Here is a 22,615-nt window from a genome sequence, read left to right as displayed (position 1 = left end):
TCAGAAAGCGAATGAGAAATAAAGAGGTCAGTAAATGTTGTTTTAGTCTTGACACACTTGCGGTCTGTTCAAGGAAAAGAGGTCAAGCTGGTCTTTTTAGGTCTCAGCTGGAGATAGCAGCGCGTATGCGCTGCTCTCGGCATCCGCGAGCTTCTTGGAATCAATACAGATTCCGAAGCTCTCAGAGGCGGAGTTGAACCCCGCCCATCTTTTTAATTGGCCAGCATCATCTTGCATGCAAAACGCGGGCTTCTCATTGTAAAAGGAGGCTTATTAGTCCCTCCTTGTTGCCGCCTTGTCTCATTTTGGCCCCGCCCACCGGGATTTGTTCTTTTACCGGCGGCGTGGTACTCTCCTCTTCATTACTCCCTACGCATTTTTTTTTTCCCCTCACTCAGCTTGGCAAAGTCAGCCGTGTGTTTACTTTTACATCGCGCTGCGAAAGTAAAAACGCGGCTGACTTTGTGGTACCTCGCTTGTTATTAACAGAGTTGCTGCACGTAAACATTTCAAGCTTATATACCTATAAGCCGTCCCACACTAAACATTTCGAATGTCAATAACGGTATTTTCTTTTCACGGCAAAGTGTACCTATTCCAATCGGATACTCTTTATATTTACAAAGAAGTATAGCTCACCTTGACATAGGCGTCTAACAATGCAGCCCGAGTAACAGAGCGGAGGGACTCTGAACGAGGCGAGGACAGCCTGGCTTTTCGTCAAAGGGAAAGCCATCTTAGAGAGGACACTACTGTGTAATAGAAAACTGCAGTTTTAACTAAACCATTCAATTTCGACATCTCTAGTGGCATATACACGTCCATAAACGTTTTTATGACGTCAGAGCCGCTTAGTGTGCCTCCCGCTTTCTGTTTCTTTATAAACAGTCTAGTCCTATATCAGTTTCGACAGTGCTTCCTACCTCTCGCGATATCCCCAAATTAGAAGTTCACTTGTGAACTTCTGCACGCGCTGTCAACGTAAGGTGCTGCTTGGGCGATGGTGTATTTCGTTATTTCTTAGCATAGCGGCATGTCGTGCCATTCGCAATCGAAGGCCACACGATTAAGGTGGGGGTTTTAAACAAATGGAAGAGGCTGCGGAGAGCGCTGGTTTTCGGGTAAGCAAGCCATTGTATTTTGTGATTAAATACAAAGCGTATCAATGACGTTAGTACATTTAACACGTTCCACGGTCATTCGATATTAATACAAGCATTTCAATGCAATTGTTTGTAGACTGAGGTCACCGTGTCAAATTCTTGTGAAAGAGGAGGTAAAAAAAAAAGTATGCTGTTCAGTCGGCCCTTGTTATATCCTCTCCTCCTTGGTCATCAGTGTACCACGCTTACCTAATTTATGTCCGTGAAATGTGGAACATGTCTTTATTTTGGGTGGCTTGTGGGAATGCTTCATGTGGCAGTGAGTTGGTTGACTGGCTCTTGTATAGTGTAGTGCCATTAAAGAGTTTTACTTATTGAATTGCTGTTGTCCAGGTACATAATTGGCCACAAAGAGCCTATGCGTTACTTGCCCTCTGGGGTGTCTTGTTCCATACCTTGCCACTCCCAGAAATGCCCCTGCAACAGGATACATTCCAAAAGTGATCTCCTCCGGATGTAGGTCCTTGTGGAATTTCTTATTTTTGGGTGTGCTCCTATGCAGGGCTTTAAGTGGGATGAAAAACTGGGTGTCTCTCAAAGGGGCGTGGCTGATCTAATTAAAGGTGTGGCTTAAAACACAAATTCGAAATCTCTGCTTAACATTGTTCCGACCCACTTGTATTTTGCTGCTTTTGTCCGAGTTTGCATCCAGATATATAATACAACAAGTAACATTACACCTCCAGCAACCCAGGACTATTGTCTTTGTCAATGGTTGTTAGTTGCATACGATAAATAAGCAACAGCAATGGCATATTTGCATCAAATAGTAGTTAAAATGCTCCAGTTCTGAAGTGATGAGACTGTGAAAGAACTGTAACGAGCCTCTTTAAAGATGCATCAAAGACAGTGAAGAGTGGTACAGCTGACAAGTTAAGATTTTATTTTCCACTCAAAGGATGAGGGCAATAATAGAGATCTTGAAAGGGAGCCGTTTCAGCACCTGCTTTTTTTTTAGAACTGCCGATGCTGAGCACGGCCAGGACTCAGCCCACCTAAAGCCCTGCTCCTTTGAGTAAATGTTAACACGTTTTGCCCAGTGTGTATCAGCCTCCTCAGGGCAAACAACAAGGTACGTGTCACTCTAGTCCTTATATTCCCTCTGGCCCATAAAGATGCATTCTGCCTACTTTGATGCTGTATAGTCTATAATAATGTGCGATGGGGCCCCTCTTAAGATCAGGCGTTTTGGGCTCCTGTCCCTGCTGATACAACTAGCTACGTGGGCTTGAGGGAGACTGTAATGTGTCTCCGGCAGAGGAATGTTGAGATTCCACTGTTCGTAATGTAATGAATCCAACCCAGCCCCTGATTCACTCAGGTGAAGGACAAATTTACAGAGCAGAGCAGACAAGCAATAAAAATGCAATAGGTCTCGCATTTCATTAAGTTAAAGCCATTTGCTTTGCTATACAATACCATTAGCAAAGCAAATGGCTTTAACTTAATCAAAGGCGAGACCTATTGCATCTTCAATGCTTGTTTTACTAATTGCTGCTTGGAAAATTGAGTTTATTTTTCTCGCTCTTACTACAGTTAGAGGATTTTGTCAAGTGAGGTGTTTGAAGAGGTCAGTTGTTTATCTTCACAAAATTTAAATAGCCTGTAATGAATAGTACAAATATTTCAAAATATATCAGGAATCATGATTTAAATTTTTGTAATTAAGAAATGTGATGCAAACAAAGATTTAAATAGGAGCAAACAAGGTCAGCTTTAATGGTCTTTTGACTTAAAGGCCACCAGGGGCAAAATTTACTTTCCTACTGATTCAAATGAGTTTATGCTTTCTAGTGTGTACTACCTTAAGTACACCATTTTAGGGGATTTTAATTTTCACTTGGAAGATTGTGACAATACAGAAACTGCACAATTGATAATACAATTTGAATTGTTTTAATCTTAAACAGTTGGTGAACACCGCCACGCATGAGGCAGGTTATATCCTGGGTGGTGTTTTCTCCAGTGATTCAAACTTAAAATTTGATAATGCAATGCCTATAACGTGGGCAGATCATAAAGCCATTCGTTTTAGCTTAAACATTCCTACTCCAAATACCACTGCTACTGGACGTTTGATTATTAACAAGCTAGTTTGGAATCGAATGGATATAAAGTAGTTCAAGAGTACTCTGACCTCTACGATACCTCTTGATAAATAAACCGAATGCGGATTCCTCCAAATATATAAATTGGATTAGCTCAGCAGTTTTTGAACTAGGCCCTCTGAAACAAGCAAAAAGTGACAGAGCCAAACTAACGGCACCCTGGTTCTCTCCTAAGCTTTGAAAATTAAAACAAAGATACCGTACGCAGGAGAGAAATCGGAGAAATAGTTATATTTTAATAGAAAAGAGCAAATATAAAAAACTCCTACAAGGGTATAAACATAGTTATTCTTGACAAAACAAGGTACTTTACTGATAAGATTAACTCAGCTAGAAATTCTACAAAAGAGCTGTTTAAAACGGTTTAAAAGCTATCAAGCCCTTCTCACCTTGCTACTGCTTTACCTGGCCAAGTACTGTGTGAAAGCCTAGTTGGTTTCTTTAGAAACAAGGTAGAGGCAGTTAATAATGATTTTGATTTGAACATTATTAGTCACCCATCCTTTTCCAGCGAAAACACTTTCAAGCTCAATAAACCAGAGCTCAGTGAGTTTCCTCTGGTTACTGAAGGAAGGACAATCAAACTTCTTGCTCTTACTAAAATCAGGCTTGCCCTCTGAACCCTGTCCGCCAAAACTTTAACAAGAGCTAGGAGAGAAAGTTGCTACCATTTTGACAAACAGCGTTATTGCTACTGTTCAGTACCCAAATAAATGGAACACGGCTTTGATACTACCCCTCTTAAAAAAAAAAAAAAAACCTTCATTTAATCCCAATGAGGATCAAAATTACCACCCTATGTCGCTTTTACCCATGGTGGCTAAAATGCTTGCAAGGCATCTTAACAATGTCCTTTCTTAATTTATGAATAGGCATACACTCTTGGATGAAGCTTAACATGGTTTTAGATCCAACCACAGTACGGAAACAGCTTTAGTGGTAGCTTCGGAAGAGATCAGGATTATTTTAGACAAAGACGGGAAGGCAATGGTGTTTCTTCTCGACTTGTCTGCGGAATTAGATATGGTGAGCCATGAGTTCCTCATCGATCGCTTAACCCACATTGGGATTTGTCACGCAGCTCTTGACCATCTGGATTCCTCCCTTTCAAACAGGGAACAGATGGTTTGTCCGGGTGATTTCAAGTCTAAACCTTTTTTGTTACTCTGCTCTACTTTGAGCCCTACGCTTTTTAATAATTATGTTGCCCCTTTTGTTAAACTCAAATCCTTTGGCTTCTCCACTATTGCTTATACTGATGATACTCAAATTATTGCCCCAATTTTGAGCAATGGTGAAGATGCTGCCAGGAGGTTTAACAACTGTATATTTGAGGTGGTCAAGTGGATGAGGCTTAACTGCCTTTAGTAAAACCTCAGTTTTGCCTGAATTAAGCTAGTTGGCAAAGGCACTTTGTTTTGGAATTCCTCCTGGTGGCCTTCTGCTCGTGGAACTCACCTGAGACCAGCGCCTATGGCAAGAACGTAGGAGTAATGTTTAATGTTAATATCACTTTTAGAGGCCAGGTTAGCAAAACCATTTTGTTCTGCTTTTTTATAATAAAAATGCTAAGATAAATTCTCCCCTTTCTCGCGAGCGAGCTACAAAAACTAGTAGTCGTTGCTCTGGTTTTGGCTCGACTGGACTACTGCAATGCTCTGTATAAGGGTCTTCACTCAGTCACTTTGGATAGACTACAGCTGGTGCAGAATGCCGCAGTCCCAAAATTCACTCAGTGTAACATGTTCCAAAGGAATTTCATTTGCTCCGTATCAAGAAACGGATGGCCTTTAACCCACAGTCTCATAAATCCCTCACCAGGATCGACCCAAAAGCTTTGCGGATACGTTTTAAGTGGTATGCACATAGAAGACATCTGCGCTTCTCTGCATCAGAACCTTGGTAATACTTTACTGCAAAAAAGTCTCATGGGGAGGCAGAAGCTTTGTGTATTCCACTACAATGTAAACCGTGTAACATTCTACCCCTGGAACTTAAACTTCAGTCTAATTTATCCAGCTTTAGAAAGCAACTTAAAACTTGACCTTTTTAAGTATCTGTTTAGGCCTGTTCTATTTGCAGTACTGCTACCTGTTCTGTGGTCAGCGCCAAAACGCCTTTTGGCATTTGCCACGCTTAATAAAACCTTATTAACATCAAAACAATTCAGAACACTGTACTTGGTGATGTGCAAATGACACATATTTGCAGAAACTTGATTTCCAAACATTACTGTTCGTACACTATATAATGTTATCAGTTAAACCACATGTAAGCGGGAAATTCTGTGACCATTTCAACTTAAAATCTGCGGGTTGAAAATGACAGAGTGCTACCGCATCATGCTTTAGTTATGTATTTATTAAAAGTGATAGTTTTTAAACATGATTTGAAAAACATTCCTGCTCCAGCCCGGATGACAATGCTGTTAATGAACTAAGAGGCAAGTCAGAGGGTCATGTCTATTCTATATGTGGCTAGATTTGTATAATATGTGGAGCAAACGTTCAGTCTATTAAAACAAACAAAATACTTTTTTTTTCTTTTTATACAGCAGACATGCTGGCCTCACGTATTTGACGATGCTCTCATATGTGATAAACAAATAAACCAGTTATAGTTCAAGAGCATTACAATTAGGTTGAGTATATTATTTAAGTCACAAGACCTGCATGTCTGGTTAAAGTTTTATGAGTTTTTAAAGGCCTGGAACAGGATGGTAACATATGGGATTCATCAGAATTTTCATCAGGTTCTAGGGGAAGAGTGTGTTCAGGATATTTGCAAGAATGAGACAGAGGGTCAGAAAACCATGCAAGCTCATCCCCAATATACTAGTGAAAGTTACAGCAACACCCACAAAATCCACAGGGGCCTGTGCTGAACTCCTTGGAGGATTTCACACAGCAGGAGATTAGTGAAATCATAGACAAATTCCGACAGAGGTTGGGTAAAACATTGATGGTGGCCTGTTTGATTTAGAGGCACAGGGAGTGCATTTACATTATGAAGAGGAGGCAAAGGTTTGTATACTAAGCAATGATCCTGTTGTGCAAGATGAGTTTTGGTAATTTTCAGAGAATCGCACAGACGACTTTACTGCAGTTAGCAGAAGATGGAAGTTTACACAAATACGCAACTGAGTCAGATTGACCGACAACTGATAAGCCCTGGTTCACAATAAGGGATGTAATGCAGAGAATGAAAGAGGATGCAATGAAAATTGCTATTCAGATTTTGGCACCTTTGTCACAACAAAATGCATTTGAATCAGCAAAAGAGGCTATATATATCTTGCCTTGGATTTGTGGCCAGTACGAGATTGGGGTGTTGAGTCTAATGTGACAGTCAAGAGCAGTATGCCTATTGGAGTTTGTGGCGAAAGCAAGGAAAGAAGAGGGTGCTTGTAGAATTTGGGCAAATAAATTACCACATGCTGGAGAGCGGTACACTCCATTTGAAAATCAGCTGCTTGCATGTTATTGGGCCCTGGTGGACACTGAGCAGTTGAGCCTGGGGCACAATGCGATTCTGAGACTTGAGATTCCTATATTTGCAATGGGTGACGAGTTCCCCAAAAATCATAGAATAGAGCATGAGAAGGAAGCCATCATAATCAAGTGGAAGTGGTAAATACAAGATAGGGCCTGAGTAGGCCGAAAAGGTATGCGGCATGAGCAGGTGGCACAGGCCGCAGTGGAAGATACAGAGGTTACAGGATGTGCCTGAGATACAGGAATCCCCAGTGAAGTAGGGTGAGCGGTTTGCAGCATTGTCTTCAGAAGACAAGAGACATGTATGGTTTACTGATAGCCCAGCCAGATATGTGGGTGCTAAGAGACACTGTAAAGCATTGTCGCATAATCCTGTGACCAAGATATTGTTAACTACTAATGGAGATGGAAAGAGTAGCCAGTATGCAGAACTGTATGGTGTGTATCAGGCTTTGAAACAAGAATTATCTGGAAAGTGCTTAATTTACACAGACTCATGATCTATGCTAATGGGTTTGCCACCTGGCTTCCCACATGGAATGCTCATACCTAGATGATACAATCAAAAGAGGTGTGGGGTAAGGAGTTGTGACATGAGATCTGGGAATTGTTACCAAAAAGCAGTTACTATATATCATGTAGATACCCACTGCCCAACAGACTCATTAGAACGGTGGTGTAATTCCTTTGCAGATGAAAGTCAAAATTTTGGAGGCTGAGGTGGCGAAACAGGAGTCTGATTTGGTGGGAATGGCTAAGTGGGCCCACCGCAAATGTGGTCACCTGGTAGAGAAAGTCACTAACGGGTGGGCAGTGAATATTCCCACAGGTATTGAGAGGTCAGCTAAGTAGGGGAAAGCTGCCAGGACAGATATGGCAGATCTATTACATTGGGCCAATGCCAAATTCAGTGGTGTGTACAATAGTGGATATTTCCTCTGGCTACTTGATAGCCTTTCCATGTAAATGCACCACTCAGCAGAATACCTCAAAAGCACTGAATATGCTTATTTTTTATTATGGTATTCCATCGCAGATTCAAACTGGCAGTGCTTCTTCATTTCAAAGGCAAATTGTGCAGGATTATTGTTCACAGCACAACAGGGAGTGGCTATATCATATTCCCGACTACCCGCAAGCTGCAGGCCTCATTGAGAGGATGATGGATGGTTGAATGCTCAGCTGAAAGAATTGTCAGATGGGTCATTAAAAAGTTGGCGAGATAACTTGCATGAGGCATTGTTAATTTTGAGCAAAAGGCCTTTGACAAATGCAGAAACTCTATTAATGCAAATGTTAACACCAGCTTTGCAGATTCAGCCTCACATGGACACCAACACTATCTTGTACTGGGAGACAACTCCCAGACCCTTGGCTCCATATCAGGCCACCCCAGAAGCAGCAGGTCTAGATTGACATGCCTTATAGATGCACAGACTGCAATCCAGAGGTATAGCTTTCATTGAAACCAGGGGCATTTTGGATTGATTGCCCCTCGCTCCGGGCTTGCCTTAAAAGGCTCCCAAATTCTGGGAGGGGTAATAGACTGATTACCAAAGAGAGATAAAAGTGATATGGTTGAACAGTGGAGACACTGATTTAGTACTGTAGCTAGGAGATCGAATTGCTCAGATTATCATCATCATGCCAGTTTATGGAGGAATTGTTAAGAAGGGGACTGCCCCAGCCCTTCTTACTGTACGAGCGAAGGAGGGTTTGGTGCCACTGATAAGAACCCAGGATCCAAAGTATGGATTGAATCCCCCAACAACCCTCCTGAACCTGCTTAAATTGCAGCAACAGGAAAAGCAACATCTTAGTTGTATTGAGACCTGGAGAGGAGAAAGGAGAACATGTGCCTGCTCATAAATGTTATTTGCGAGAATTAATAATACTACTTATAGATCACAGCATTGTGTTTATGTTCTGAATGCTCTATTGGGACTGTTTTGGGCCGGAGGGGACTGGGAGAATCCAGGGATGCCCACAACCAAGGGACTCAACCACTAGTATCAAATGCATATTAAATTACCGAAGGGATGGCTCTTTTCATGTGGTAACATCATATATCTACATTCCAGCGAACCTGACTGGTGGATCATGTGCCTTAAAACGATTAGGGCTTATGATGTTTCCTTTGCATTAAGCGTCACTTTCTCACTATGCTAGAGACACATTTCAATTGTGTAAAGACTAATTCTAAAGTAACCTTATTATCCAAAACTGAATATGTTAGTCTAGCTACGTCCATAGTAGTTATTCCTGAGTTAAATACTAAGATAATAAACAAGCTTGCATGTTTAATGGTGAAAAATATAAATGAAACTTCTACTGCTTTAGCTGAATTGCTATTGGATGTTCAGGGAACAAGAAAAGCTGCATTTCAAAATTGAGCTGGTATTAACTATTTGCTGTTAAAACAACCATGGCTGTGCACATTTTGAAGGATTGTGCTGTTTCAATTTGTCTGACCATTCCACTTCCATCTATTCACATCTTAATGCATTGCATGAATTAGTCAAGGGAGTAAAAACAAGACGTGGACAAGGGGTGGTGGGATTGGTTATTTGTATGGTTGCCTGATTTTGGGAAACTTTGCTATATTTCAAGCGTCGTTTTCATCAGAATTTGTATTCTGATATCTATTTATTGCTGTATGCAATGTGTGCCTAACTTTATATATTTTTTTCATACTAGAACTACGAATTTTTCGCCTATAAATTAGGCTAATTATTATTCAATGGTCAAGGGGTGGAGTGTAATGTTACACGCATTAATACATGGTGTGAGCATGTGTTCATCATTAACTTAAAGTTGCTTTAATACATTAGTGAGCATAGTTTCATCTTGTATCTGTCTTACCCTGCCTTTCAGCTGCAAACACAGGTAGGCCCCGGTTTCTTGCGCACACACAGAATTGTTTAGGTTTCTCACTTTACCAAGCAAGAGAGATAAGCTGTAAGAACAGTGTGGGAGGCGCACAGTGTCAAAGGATGAGAAAGTGAGGAATTCTGCCTCCGCTCTCCTCGGAGCCAGTTGAGTGACCTCGACAGAGTATTTAGCCAGCACCTACGCTTTAGATGAAGGAAGGGGGAGCTTCAAGAATTCTCCCTCCGTGTTAGTAAAGAGAATAAAGACAGAGACCTCTTGGAACTTTGACAGGAATTCTTCAGGGAGTGGACCCACTGCCCAGGGCTATTGTGCCGAGTTGAGACTTCCCTGCCTGAGTCTGAAAACGGGTTCCTCAGTCGTGCTGGTAAGGATGATGAAGATAAGCAGGCAGCCAGTGATACATTCCAAGTTCTTATTACCTTATTCTTGTGTACATGCAGTTATCTTTCTATGCATTTCTTCTTGTGTATATACATTCACTATAAGCATTTATTTTAAATGTGCATTATTGCCATTTGATATATGAGAACTTGCTGCAATAAATATTCCCTTTTACTTGAAAATTTGTGGTGAGCCTTGTTTATGTTGTATTTTGGTATCCTAAAATGTGTACAATACTATTCTGAAGAGAGTTCACATTGCTTCCTGGTATTTTGAAGTCTTGCTCAGGTATTCTGAAGAGAAAACAAGACATTTTGGCATCACTTGTAGGATTCGAAATGAAAGGGTCAATTCGCACTCGATCCCAAAAAGAAACCAAATGAGGGTAACATGTTAAAGTTCTGGAAGGTAAGTGCATTACCAATCAAGGAGTGCAGCAGCCTATTGCCCTTGAATGATACACTACTGAAGAAAGAAGCACTACTCCAAAACCATTCCGTTGCCAAGACAATAGCTCTACATGTTGAACAGCACTGCCTTCAAACAGAAATCCTCCTTAATCAGAGCATGAGGATCTCAAAATGCCACTAGTCTCCATATATTTCAGGCTCCAAAACAGCAGAACGTACCTAAGGCAGCAGATGCCACAGATGACTAGTTCTATGTTGGAATGCATGTGTGTTCCAGCACGACTGGTAGTGAATGCATATGCGATCCTCGCAGCATCAAACATCTAGTCAGCCGATCCAGAAACACTTCCTCAAGTGCAATCTTCCCCAATCAGGATCCTACCTCTAATCACCACAATCAGAGAGGAATCTACTCCTGGAGGGATTCCAAAATGATTTAGACTTGCCACGAAGGAAACCTTATTAACAGAAGAACGCGGAACACAGCAATCAAGCACCTGCGACATCCACCCTATGTGTGGGTCCTCTAAACCCTGCCAGTAACTTGTAGCCAATATAAAGAAACATACACCATCTTGCAAGCTTGCCTTATATCCAGAGCTTACATACACAACTCGTGCACAGAAAGCCCATGCCCACAACCTTCCTAATGTAGCGTACGCCCTGCTTGACTGAGTAATAGGCCCTGACTACTGTTGTGTTGCATTGATAACTGCTGTTTTAATCATTCACTATGCATCCATGTGGGAATTGTGGTGGGTGGTCGGGAGGGAAATACTATTGATGTCTTAATTACTCTTATTTGCATCTACTGTTATTACCACAAGATGAATCACTTTATTGCTGTGTATGGTCGTTCTACAATATCTAACACCTACTGGAACCTGTTTTGTTTGAACGGTTGTATAAATGAAAATGCAATAAATAAATAAAAAAACTAAATAAGAAAATGAAACAGCAAACAATAAATATACATGCCAGTACATAAATCTTGAAGGTGTAATGAGAAAATGCTGTGCAAAATGCAGTCAATGTATTTGAAACTTGTCTTAGTCTAACCTCTATCTTAACTCCCTAAGCATCTATATTATGTAGCTAGCTTAGTCTTTTTCTGACAGAGATCCTTTTCTTACTTGCACTTCATAAGTTACAATCATTCTAAATAGAAGATTGAGCTATGTGCCAGCATCAAAGCATCTAAAGCGTAGCATGCAAACTGCAAGGAACAGGTTTTGAACCTTTTTGTTTTTCCTCCATTTTTCATTACTCTAATGTTGCTAAAATGAAATGAAATGAGAGATTTATAAAGCGCGACAAAACCCGAAGGTCTCTAGGTGCTGGATGTACCAGTAGACAGTCGTTTTAGGAAGGTGCATTAATAAAGCCAGGTTTTTTAACGCTTCCTAAATTGAAGCAGGTTATGTTCGTTTTTAGGAGAAGTGGGCAGAGAGTTCCAAAGTTTAGCAGTGGAGTAGGCAAAACTCCCCATTTTACTTTTGAAATCTTGGGGATAGAGAAGTTGCCACTGTTAGATGATCTTAGTGTCCTGCCTGGGATGTAGGGTCTAAAATGTTGTGACTGCTGCCATGGACCCTTGCCATGTGTGGCCTTAAATGCAATACATAAGGCCTGAAACTGAATACGCTTAATGATGGGCAGCCAACGCAGCTCTGCGAGAGCCTTGGAGGCTGAATCAAAGCGAGTAAGAGTTCCTTACATAGTAATAAGTTCTTATTAGTATAGACAACTCCAACCACTGCATTCAGTTTTCACTTCTGAGTTTGTGTTTCTCCGTACCTAGCACTCTCAACATATAATGCCCGCTATTAAGTATGTTAATACAAAGGAGTCTTGGGTCATTGTGCAAACTAGATTGGACCACTTCTATTGTGTAAATTAACAAGGTATCTAGTTGCCATATTTATTGATTTATTCAAAAATAAAGGAACCAATGTTCTGATAAAAAAACATTTTTTTTAAACTGGTGCACAGAGTCCAGTACAATACCTACATTCAAACTAAAAAATTCTATATTCTACATTTCACGAATGTAAGCATGAGGACACCAATGATGAAAATTTGAGCTGACACTTTAAGAACAGCTTTGATAGTGAATAACTAAATTAGTTTACAAGTGGTGTTTTTTTCCATCTTAATTGTCGGCTGACATGATAGTCTCTAAAGTTTTATTTTTCACAAAACATTTAGTATTTTAAATTGAATTCTTGAAGATGTAATGTGAAATTGGTCAGTGATTGTGTAATTATTTAAGATGTTTGGGCTGCCACTTAAGACCAGTCGCCTAAGTGTGGGGAGAAGCATATAAGGGATCAAAAGGAAAACCTCAGTTTTGGCCTAATTTAAAGTGTACCCAAAACTCTTCAAAAACTTCTGGATAATCTTGGTGATGCTTGGAATCGCCTTTTCAATGTACTCAGTAAAAGAATCAGAATATCATCAGCGTATGCTGCAGACTTATAAGAACAGTAATCGTGTAGGTGTCTTAATTCTAAAGGGATCCTGGTAGGGGACTATTATTCAGTTCAACATTAAATAAGAAAATGCCTAATTTGGAAAAATAAATCCCAGTGGTTAACAGCAAATCTGTAAATGTGTTCCTGTAGAGTCAAAGAGGAGAAAGCAAAAGGCACTTACAGCAACGGTTTCCGTTGGCCTCCGCTTTAACAGCCCTGGTCTGCTTGGTGGAGCCAAGGTGCGCCTTGTTCTGCTCCTCTCCTGTGAGAAGGGCTTTGATTTCAGAAGGGATCTTCCCCTGGTCCATGGCCATGCACCACTGCTTGTACTGTGAAGACACAAAGCAGGTGACAATCATTTAATCTATCAAGAAATGCCAAATTGTTAACAATAACAAATGTCTGAAAGGTAGCCATGTTCCTCCACCAAGAATGCAGCATTCAAGACTGAACAATGTGCAGTCTATTCGAGAAATCCTTTTTTTTGTTTTTCTGTAAGCTTTATTGGGTTTAATAAGAAAACATGCAAACAGTCCAATATTACAGAGGGTCTGTGATGCAAACATAGGCAGAACAAATCAAGAGACCATACAATATAGGTTTGTGGAAATACATACATGAGTAGCCTTGGTAGGAAACAACCAACACCCTAGCAAGATATCAAAATGCTAAAATGGGGATATTTGCAGCCACTGGAAGCATAATAAGGTAGAACTCTATGGGGCTATTGTAATGTGAAAACTGTCTGATATATTCACGAGGAGGTTAAGAGTTATCAGGCAAGAGTAGCCCAGAGCCCCGAAGATTATAAGGGGCAGTGGAAGGGGGAAAGGAAGAAAACTGGGGAGGGAGGGGGAACACTGAGTGAGGAAATGTCTAGGTTCTGAAGACCGTCATTTGTAGATGTGTCGGAGTGGTCTTTTTGGATTCTACAAATTTGTTAAGTGATTTCCAGACTCCACTAGCAATTTGAGGGTAGGAATGATGTGTTGAATGAGAGCCATGGCCTCCTCTCAAAAAAGTAACCCAGGACCATCATTTCTTGAAGGAAAGATGGTTAAATGATTTCCATTCCGACAAGATTACTTTCATTGCAATCGCCAATAGAAGGTAAAGCAGAGCCATGTCCATGGCTTTAAGGTTTAAGCTAGTCTTCAAGGCCCAGGGACCCAGAGCCACCATCAGAAAATCTAAACTAATGAGAGTATTGAAAATACCCGAGAGATTGGTTTGTATTGGAGCCCAATAGTGAGCAAGAAGGGGACACAGAGCATGTGCTGGTAAGAGCCAGACTCTTGTCGCAATTGCAACAGGAGTCCTTCTGCCGCAGATTTAGATTGTGTAACCTAGATGGGGTCCAGTGTAGTAGGATCATTGTAAAGAATTTTGACTGGAGGAAAGAAGGGGCTATTTTATTGCGCAGAGATGGCCGGGTAATGTTTTGCCAATTGTCTCCAGAGATGTGTTCAAAAACAGCAGAATCAAAATGGTTAGCCCATTTGGCAAGTAGAATTGTAGACAGTGTGGGGGAGGATTTGCCATGGTTTCGTAGATCTAGGCGGCTATGTGACCTAATAGCTAGATGATCCAACAGTGAAAGCTGAACAACATGTTTGAACTTGGACAATTTTACCTTGATTTTCAGGAAAGAATAGATGTCCAAGTTAGGAAGGTTACATAGCTGTGTCAAATGTGAGAAGTGCAGAGGAGACTTATCATCGTAAAGGCCTTTGATTTGATTAATGCCTTTGGCAGCCTATAATTGAGGGATACTCCTAGCACATCTGAATATGTTTTAGGGTTGTACCAAAGTGAGGTTGGCTAGAATTCTGAATGGAGTCTGGCATATGTTTATTTATTTGATTTAAAGCAGCCCTGGTATCTGCAAAGATATTCTGAGATTGCAAAGCTTTGCATTTACTGAAAAAAGGAGGGAAATAATTTCATCTGTGGCATAGGAGACACAAAATTCATAATTGAGGTTCTCATCTTAAGAGTCTGGAGCCTACCCCACCAATATACTTGAGAGACCTGGATGGCAGAAGATTTTTTACTTTGGCGATAGTCTGAGCTTCAATGTAATGCAACACTTCAGCATGATCTTTGCAGAACCAAATGATGTTTGGGCTGCCACTAAAGGCCAGAGTCGCCCAAGTGTGAGAGGAGAAGCATATGGGGTTCCAAAGGAAAAACCTCAGATCTGAAAGAGGCACGTTAGTAATAGATTCCTTACCTTAGAATTACCCCCAAGGCGTCAGACTGGATCCGGAAAGTTTTCGTCAGCAGTTCCCCTGCGCACAGTCGCCGAGATGACATCGCTGGAGCTACTTACACGTGCCCACGCACGCGGACGTCAGGTCTTTCTTTTTCCGTACCAGCAAGCGCAGATCCGGAGAGAGCGGTACCCCCAGTTTGACTGAGCTTTTTGAGACTTTTGTCTGTTCTTTTGAGTCTCTGACTCCTGGTGTATAGGGATGCCCGGTTTTAAGTCCTGCGAGGCTTTGTCCCCGCATGATGTCGGTGACAGACCCGCACCGCGAGTGTCTCTACTGCCTGGGGTACGACCACGACCCCTCGTCGTGCCCGACTGCCAGGCCATGGCTCCGAAAACTTTGCGGGAGCGGTCCCGAAAGTTGCTTGAGGCCCAGGAGTCGGCTCTGTGCCATTCAAGGTCCCGGTCCCGTGGGAGCTCAAGGGACCGGTCGCGGAGCCGCCACCATCGTTTGACGAAGTCTTCGCACTCGGGGTCAGGTAAGACGAAGCACAAGAAGTTGAAGAAGCGGCGTCGCTCTTCCTCTTCCCCTAGCCTGTCACGCGACACGGGTGCGGGTGATGCCATCCCCCGCAGCTCCGGAGGAGCCTAGACAGTTGCAAACAGCCTACCAGTCTTTCCGGGGTCCGTAGGAGACTCTGGCCCAGCTGCAGGAATTCCTGCCTGCTATAGCCTGCCTATTTAGCCTGTCGGGCCCTGCTAGCGTGCCTTCGGGCCACGCGGACCCGACCGGGGGTCCTCTCCTTCCTTCGTCGCCGGCTCTGGCCCTGTTGACGGCGCCGGCCTTGGAGCCGCGAGACCCCCCGTGGATCCATGCCTGGATCACAGCAGTTATCGGTTGGCCTCATACGACCTCCACCGGCATCCGCGCCGCCAGCGCCGCACTGGCCAGCCACCGGCCCGACGCCGTACCCGGCTTCCTTCCCGACGTGGACACGGTGCCGGAAGGGTGTCGATCAATGACAATTCCGACGCCGATGGGGAATTTCTATCTCTTTATCCACCCGCCTCCTTTCCCACCTGCTCCGCAGGTTAAGGAGGCCAGGGAGGGGTCCGAGGACCCTCTCACAGCTCAATGAGAGTTAGAGCTGCACTGGAAATAGGATTTGGAGGACGCAGGTGGACTGGATTTTTCTCCAGAACCTGGCACACGGTCTCCTTCTACCGTGGCTACGGAGGAGGGTGGTAAATATTCAGAGGTGTTGCGTAGGGCGGCCGAGGCTCTCCACCTCGAGCTCCCTACAGTGGCAGTCAGGACTCACCTCCTGACAGAATTGCTTCGGCCAGCGTCTTCCTCTGCGGAGCCACTGCTGGCCTTCAATGATATACTTTCGGACGTTCTTTTGGGCACCTAGTCCAGGCCCAACACAGGGGCTCCTGTGGATAGGAACGTGGCCCGACGCCATCGCCCGGCCGACCCCATTCTCCTCTCCTAACACCCTGCCTGTGAGAGCTTGGTTGTCCAAGCCTCTGCATCCCCCACCGCATTCCCTTGCGCACCTCCGGACAGGGAATCCAAGAAACTGGAGAACTTTGGGAAGAAGATATTCTCTTCTGCCAATTCAGCGTTGCGGTCTGTGAACACCGCATGCCTCTTGGGATGTTATTCCTACTCTGTGTGGGATATGGTGGCGCAGGTGCTGCCTCAGTGTCCGGAGAAGGCCTGAACAGTGCTCTCTCAGGCTATTGCAGAAGGGAAAGACGCAGCCAAGTTCACGATTCGTTGTGGCCTTTACACCGCCGACTCGCTGGGCAGAACGATTTCCACAACAGTGGCGCTACGCCGTCACGCCTAGCTGAGGATGACTGGCTTTTCGAGGGATGTCCAGAACACTCTGATGGACATGCCCTTTGATGGCACTCGCCTTTTTGGTGATAAGGCAGATAGCGTGTTGGAGCATTTTAAGGACTTGCGGGCTACGGCCAAGTTCTTGAGCCTTTCGGCCACGCGCACTCCTTCGGCTTCTGCTTTTCGGTCTTTTCGTGGCCAAGAAAGGGGCGCTCCAGCACGTTCGTTTACGAGCCACAGGCCTGCGCAGCAACAGTCTCACCGCAGCCGCGGACATGGGGGCCCCCTCCCCCCCGAGGTGGGTCACGGGCCAGCGGGCGGATCAGTCCACCACCACCCCTGCCGCCACTGCCTCCAAACCTTCCTAGTCCGGTGTTTCAGGCCCCCCCCAAATGCCAGTGGGTGGCAGGATTCGCCATCACCTCCTCCACTGGTGCACCATCACTTCTGATAGGTGGGTTTTACAGATAGTCCGAAGGGGCTACTCCCTCCCCTTCGAGACTACCCCTCCAGCAATGCCACCTCAGTACCACCGCATGTCGGGAGATCACTTCACTCCAGCAGGAAGTTGTGGCCCACTTGGCCAAGGGGGCCATCGAGCGCGTTCAGAAGCCTGAAGTAGGTCGTGGTTGTTACTCCTACTACTTCTTGGTTCCGAAGAAGGACAAGGGCCTGCGTCCTAGCTTAGACCTTCGGATCGTCAATCGCTTCCTCCGGAAGGAGAAGTTCAAAATGTTCACACTTGCTCAGGTCTTGTCTGCTCTAGACCCGCAAGACTGGATGGTAGCGTTGGACTTGCAGGACGCTTATTTTCATATCCCCGTCCTGCCGGCATTCCCTGCGGTTCACGGTAGGCCACAAGCACTTTCAGTTCACCGTACTCCCTTTTGGCCTTACCAGCGCCCCTCTGGTGTTCAAAAAAGTGATGGCTGTGGTCGCAGCTCATCTGCACAGATCAGGGGTTTCTGTCTTCCCCAGGCAGTCGTCTCCAACCTCCAGACGACGGCCGACCTCCTGCACTTGCTGGGGTTCTCCATCAATGTGCCAAAGTCGCACCAGATTCCCTCTCAGAAGCTACTCTTTATCAGAGCAGTTCTGGACACGGCGCAGTTTCTGGTTTATCCTCCTGAACAGCGAGTCCCGGACATTCGGGCTATGATTCCGATCTTTCGGCCCTTGTCCTGGGTTTCGGTCAGGATGACCTTGAGGCTGCTGGGCCTCAGGGCCTCCTGCATCCTGCTGACCAATCATGCCAGGTGGCTCTGCAATGGGACCTGAAGTTCCAGTGGGCCCAGCATCAAGGGCATTGTCCGAGTATGTCCAGATCACGGGGGCCACTGCACAGCAATTGCAGTGGTGGCTGACAAACAAGCATTGGGTCAGCGGCAGATCACTCTCCCTTCCCCAACCGGAGCACACAGTGGTGACGGATGCATCCCTCCTAGGGTGGGGCGGCCACATGGGAGAGGCGGAGATCAGAGGCCTCTGGTCTCCGGCGGAGTCCAGGCTCCATATCAACCTACTGGACCTCCGGGCGATCCTACTTGCACTGAAGGCATTCCTTCTTTCTGTCAAGGGGAGAGTAGTGCAGGTGCTCACAGACAACACTGCCATGTGGTACTGCAACAAGCAAGGCGGGGTGGGGTTGTGGACCCTATGTCAGGAGGCTCTGCATCTCTGGACATGGCTGGAACGTCATGGCATTTCCTTGGTGGTTCAACACTTGGCAGGTTCTTTGAACGCCAGGGCGGACAAACTCAGCCACAGGTGCATGATGGATCACGAATGGAGTCTTCACTCGGAGGTGGTGCAAGGTCTCTTTCAACAGTGGGGAGAGCCTTAGTTAGATCTATGCGCCACCAAAGAGAACACGCAATGTCAGCAGTTCTGCGCGTTGGAATTTCCAAGTCGGCACTCACTCGGGGACCCTTTTCGTCATGAGTGGAGTTGAGGTCTATTGTACACCTTTCCGCCTATACCACTTCTACCCAGAGTGCTGAAGAAGATCAGGCATGACCGGGCCCAAGTCTTGTGGCCCTGGACTCGGCTCGAAGAGTTTGGTATCCCAAGTTACTGGTATGAGCGTGGATCCCCCGATGCGAGGAGGATCTCCTGTCGCAGCAGCAGGGGACGGTGCTCCACCTGAACCTGTCCAGCCTCCACCTCCATGCATGGAGATTGAGCGGCGACTGTTGATTCCATTTGACTTGCCTCCTGAAGTCTGTGATATCATTCTGGCAGCCAGGAGTCCCTCAACTAAATCGGTATACGCCTGCCGGAGGAACAAATTTGTGGCATGGTGCACAGCAAAGGCCGTGGATCCCTTTTCTGCCCCTCTATCAGAGGTCCTTTTGTTCCTTCTTTCTTTGGCCCAGCAGGGCTCTGCTCTGGACACTATTAAAGGCTATCTTTCTGCAATATCGGCTTCTCTCAGGCTCCCTGATCAGCCCTCTCTTTTCAAGTCCCCTGTCGTGAATAGATTTCTCAAAGGCATTACTCACCTTTTCCCTCCTATTCCATTTGTGATGCCACAGTGGACTTGGATCTGGCTCTTACTCATTTGATGTGCGCTCCTTTTGAGTCGCTTCACAACTGTCCTCTTCGTTTACTAACTTTGAAGACTGCTTTCCTGGTTGCCATCACCTCTGCTAGGCGTGTGAGAGAGCTCCAGGCTCTTTCCTGTAAACCTCCTTTTCTGTCAGTTCATCCGAACAAGGTTGTGCTCCACACTCTTCTTTCCTTCTTGCCAAAGGTTGTTACTCCCTTCCACGCAGTCTGCACTATCACCTTGCCCACTTTCTTTCCGCCTCCGCACCCTTCCAGAGAGGATCCCCCATCTGGACCTAAAACGTGCGCTCTCCTTTTACCTTAATCGCACACAACAGTTCCGAGTGGATGACCAGCTCTTTGTTGGCTACGTAGGCGCCAAGAAAGGCCGGGCTTTACACAAGAGGACTATCTCCCCCTGGGTCGTCCTGTGTATCAAAGCCGGTTATTCTCTAGCTAACAGGGAACCTCCAGTGGGGTTGCACGACCATTCTAACAGGGCGACAGCAGCTACTACTGCTTTGGGACGTGGTGTCCCCCTGCAAGACATCTGTCAGGCAGCCACGTGGGCTTTGCTGCACGCTTTCACAAAGCATTACTGCCTGGACAGCCAAGTCCAGAGAGACGGCTTCTTTGGCCGTTCTGTTTTCCGTGACTTTCTGGTGTGAACTTGGTTCGCAGACCCACCACAGGGGTTGGTATTGCTGGGGTATCTATTCTAAGGTAAGGAATCTATCACTAACGTGTCTCTTTCAGATGAACAAGTTACTTACCTTCGGTAACAATACATCTGTAAGAGACATTAGTTAGTGATAGATTCCTTAACGCCCCGCCTATCCTCCCCGTTGTGCGAACGGATTTCTAGAGTTAAGGTCATCCCTTTCAGGGCCCTAGTTTCAATGCACCAGTGGTCAGTATCTTGCATGGCTCTGTGTTCCTGGCGCGGAAAGTCGTGTACAGAACGGACGTCAGCGCGCCTCTAAGTAGCTCCAGCGGCGTCATCTCGGCAACTAAGACGCCACCGACGTACGCGGCGCCGCAAGACGATGCCTACCGATGCGCAGGTGTACTGCGGACGAAAACTTTCCGGATCCAGTCGGACGCCTGGGGGTAATTCTAAGGTAAGGAATCTATCACTAACTAATGTCTCTTACAGATATATTGTTACCGAAGGTAAGTAACTTGTTATTTTGTCCTTATTTAAAGTGTACCCAGAAACCTTAGAAAACTCCTGGATATTCTTGGTGATGCTTGGAATCACCTTTTCATTGTCCTCAGTAAAAATCAGGATATCATCCACAAGGCTGCGGTCTTCTAAGAACTGGAGTCAAATGTAAGCCCTTTTATTTCAGAACATGAATTGAGAAGTTGAAGTATTGGATTAATGAAAAGTAAAAACAACAGCGGAGACAGGGGCAGCCCTGTCTTGTACATTGGTGAGGTCTAAAGGAGGTAGAGGTGGCCCCGTTTATTCTAATATTAGCTTTCGAGTTAGCATAAAGGGTCACGACCATGTTAGTAAATGAGTTACCAAGATTATGAGCTTCAAGGACAGCCTGGAGAAAAGGCCAGGAAACTTTATTGAACACCTTTTCGGCGGCGAGCATCACAGATGGTGTGGAAGAGAAACTGGCTTTTTCGCCAGTGATGTGGAAAAAGGTGTGTATATGGTCTCTGGCGAACCTCCCAGTGGTATAACAAAGGCCCCCGCAGCCCCTGCGGTGTGGGGGGGGGGGGGCAAGCTCCAGGGCACCCCTCTAGGCACAGTACTTCAGCCAGAGAGCTCCTGATAAGAGTCCGGAGGGGTCCCTTCACATACCTTGCAGGGGGGCCCCCTCAATTTTCGTTAGGGTCGTGTAGCCTCCCCTTGACAAATCCAGTTTGAAAATTCTGAGCAGTTCAAGGAAGGACAGTTCTGATCATTTTTCAAGCTTTTTGGCAAAGATTTTGACTTCCATATATAATAATGAAATCGGGTGAAAGTTGTTCAGATCAGAATGGTCTTTACCCTCTTTGGGGATAACGACAATCGTGGAATCAGAAGCTGTTCCAGTCACCTTGCCAGAGTGCAAAATTGTCCAGAGTATTTTTAAGATGCATAATGATTGAGTTCCTAAAAGTTCCGTAAAAGCTGATGAAAAACCTATCCGGACCAGGAGCCTTACCGGAGCAGATTGATTTTATTGCTTTAATAACCACATCAGAAGTAAAAGGTGTGTTTAGGTGTTCTCTCTCAAGGTCAGAGATCGAAGCGATGACAAGGGACTTTACAAAATCCAAACATCTGTATTTGTCCTGTGTATGATGTGGTGTGTAGAGCTTCTCGTATATATCCAAAACACGATTTCCTCAGTTTCAACTTTCCGTGAGCCATCTTGCGCCTTACTACGAGTAATTTGGGAGTTTGTGTTCTGATAATTGAGTGCATCAGTCGAAGCTTTACCTGCTCTATTGAGGAAAAGAAAGTGTTTGGACTTTTGGGTCTGAATGAAGAGATGAGCTCTCTTACGGACGCTGGTATTGTATGTGTATTTTAGTTGTTTTTTTTCCTTAGGTAGGGATTTATCACCCGAATGTCTGAAGTCATCTTCCTTCCTTTCGATGTAAACGCCTAGGAACTGTAAGAATTCTTTAATGTCTCGGTTTTTATTTGCAATTCTTTTAAGACTGTGACCCCTAATGACACATTTGAACGGGTCCCAAAGTATCACAGGGGAAGAACCAAAGTCTTTGTTGTCCCTATGAAAAATAATATTTCTTTAGTTTCTCAACATCTGTTTCATTATCCAGGATCTCCAACTTTTACTGCCATATTCTATTTTCTCTTTCAAATCGGGTGATTTAAATAAGACAGATTGCGGCATGGTCCAAGATTTGAATAGGGTGGATTTTGGCATCAAAAGTGACTTTAAGAAGTGAGGCATCTACCAAGAACTAATCTATATGAGAGGAGCTTGAGTAGGGAGGCGAAAAGAAGGTAAGTCATTACCTGTTGTGTTATGCAATCCCCACGCATCTAGGAGTCAGACAGACATTCAGCTTTCAGCTTCTGAACACCCAGGGCTCACAACAGATGACCAACCTG

General features: G+C 44.7%; 1 protein-coding gene across 2 annotated transcripts in view; it reads right to left on the bottom strand.

The window, feature by feature from the left end:
• The window catches only part of CREBL2 (cAMP responsive element binding protein like 2), a 294,140-nt gene that overhangs the window by 127,644 nt on the left and 143,881 nt on the right, over nucleotides 1–22,615 (bottom strand). For both annotated transcript variants that reach the window (XM_085652104.1, XM_085652105.1), the window contains exon 3: nucleotides 13,104–13,251. In XM_085652104.1, coding sequence (XP_085508230.1) covers nucleotides 13,104–13,251 — 148 coding nt within the window. The remainder of the gene's footprint in view (nucleotides 1–13,103; nucleotides 13,252–22,615) is intronic.

The sequence above is a fragment of the Triturus cristatus genome, chromosome 4_1, assembly GCF_964204655.1.
Source record: "Triturus cristatus chromosome 4_1, aTriCri1.1, whole genome shotgun sequence".
In the NCBI taxonomy this organism is placed as follows: Eukaryota; Metazoa; Chordata; class Amphibia; order Caudata; family Salamandridae; genus Triturus; species Triturus cristatus.
This window is presented reverse-complemented; position numbering and strand designations above follow the sequence as displayed.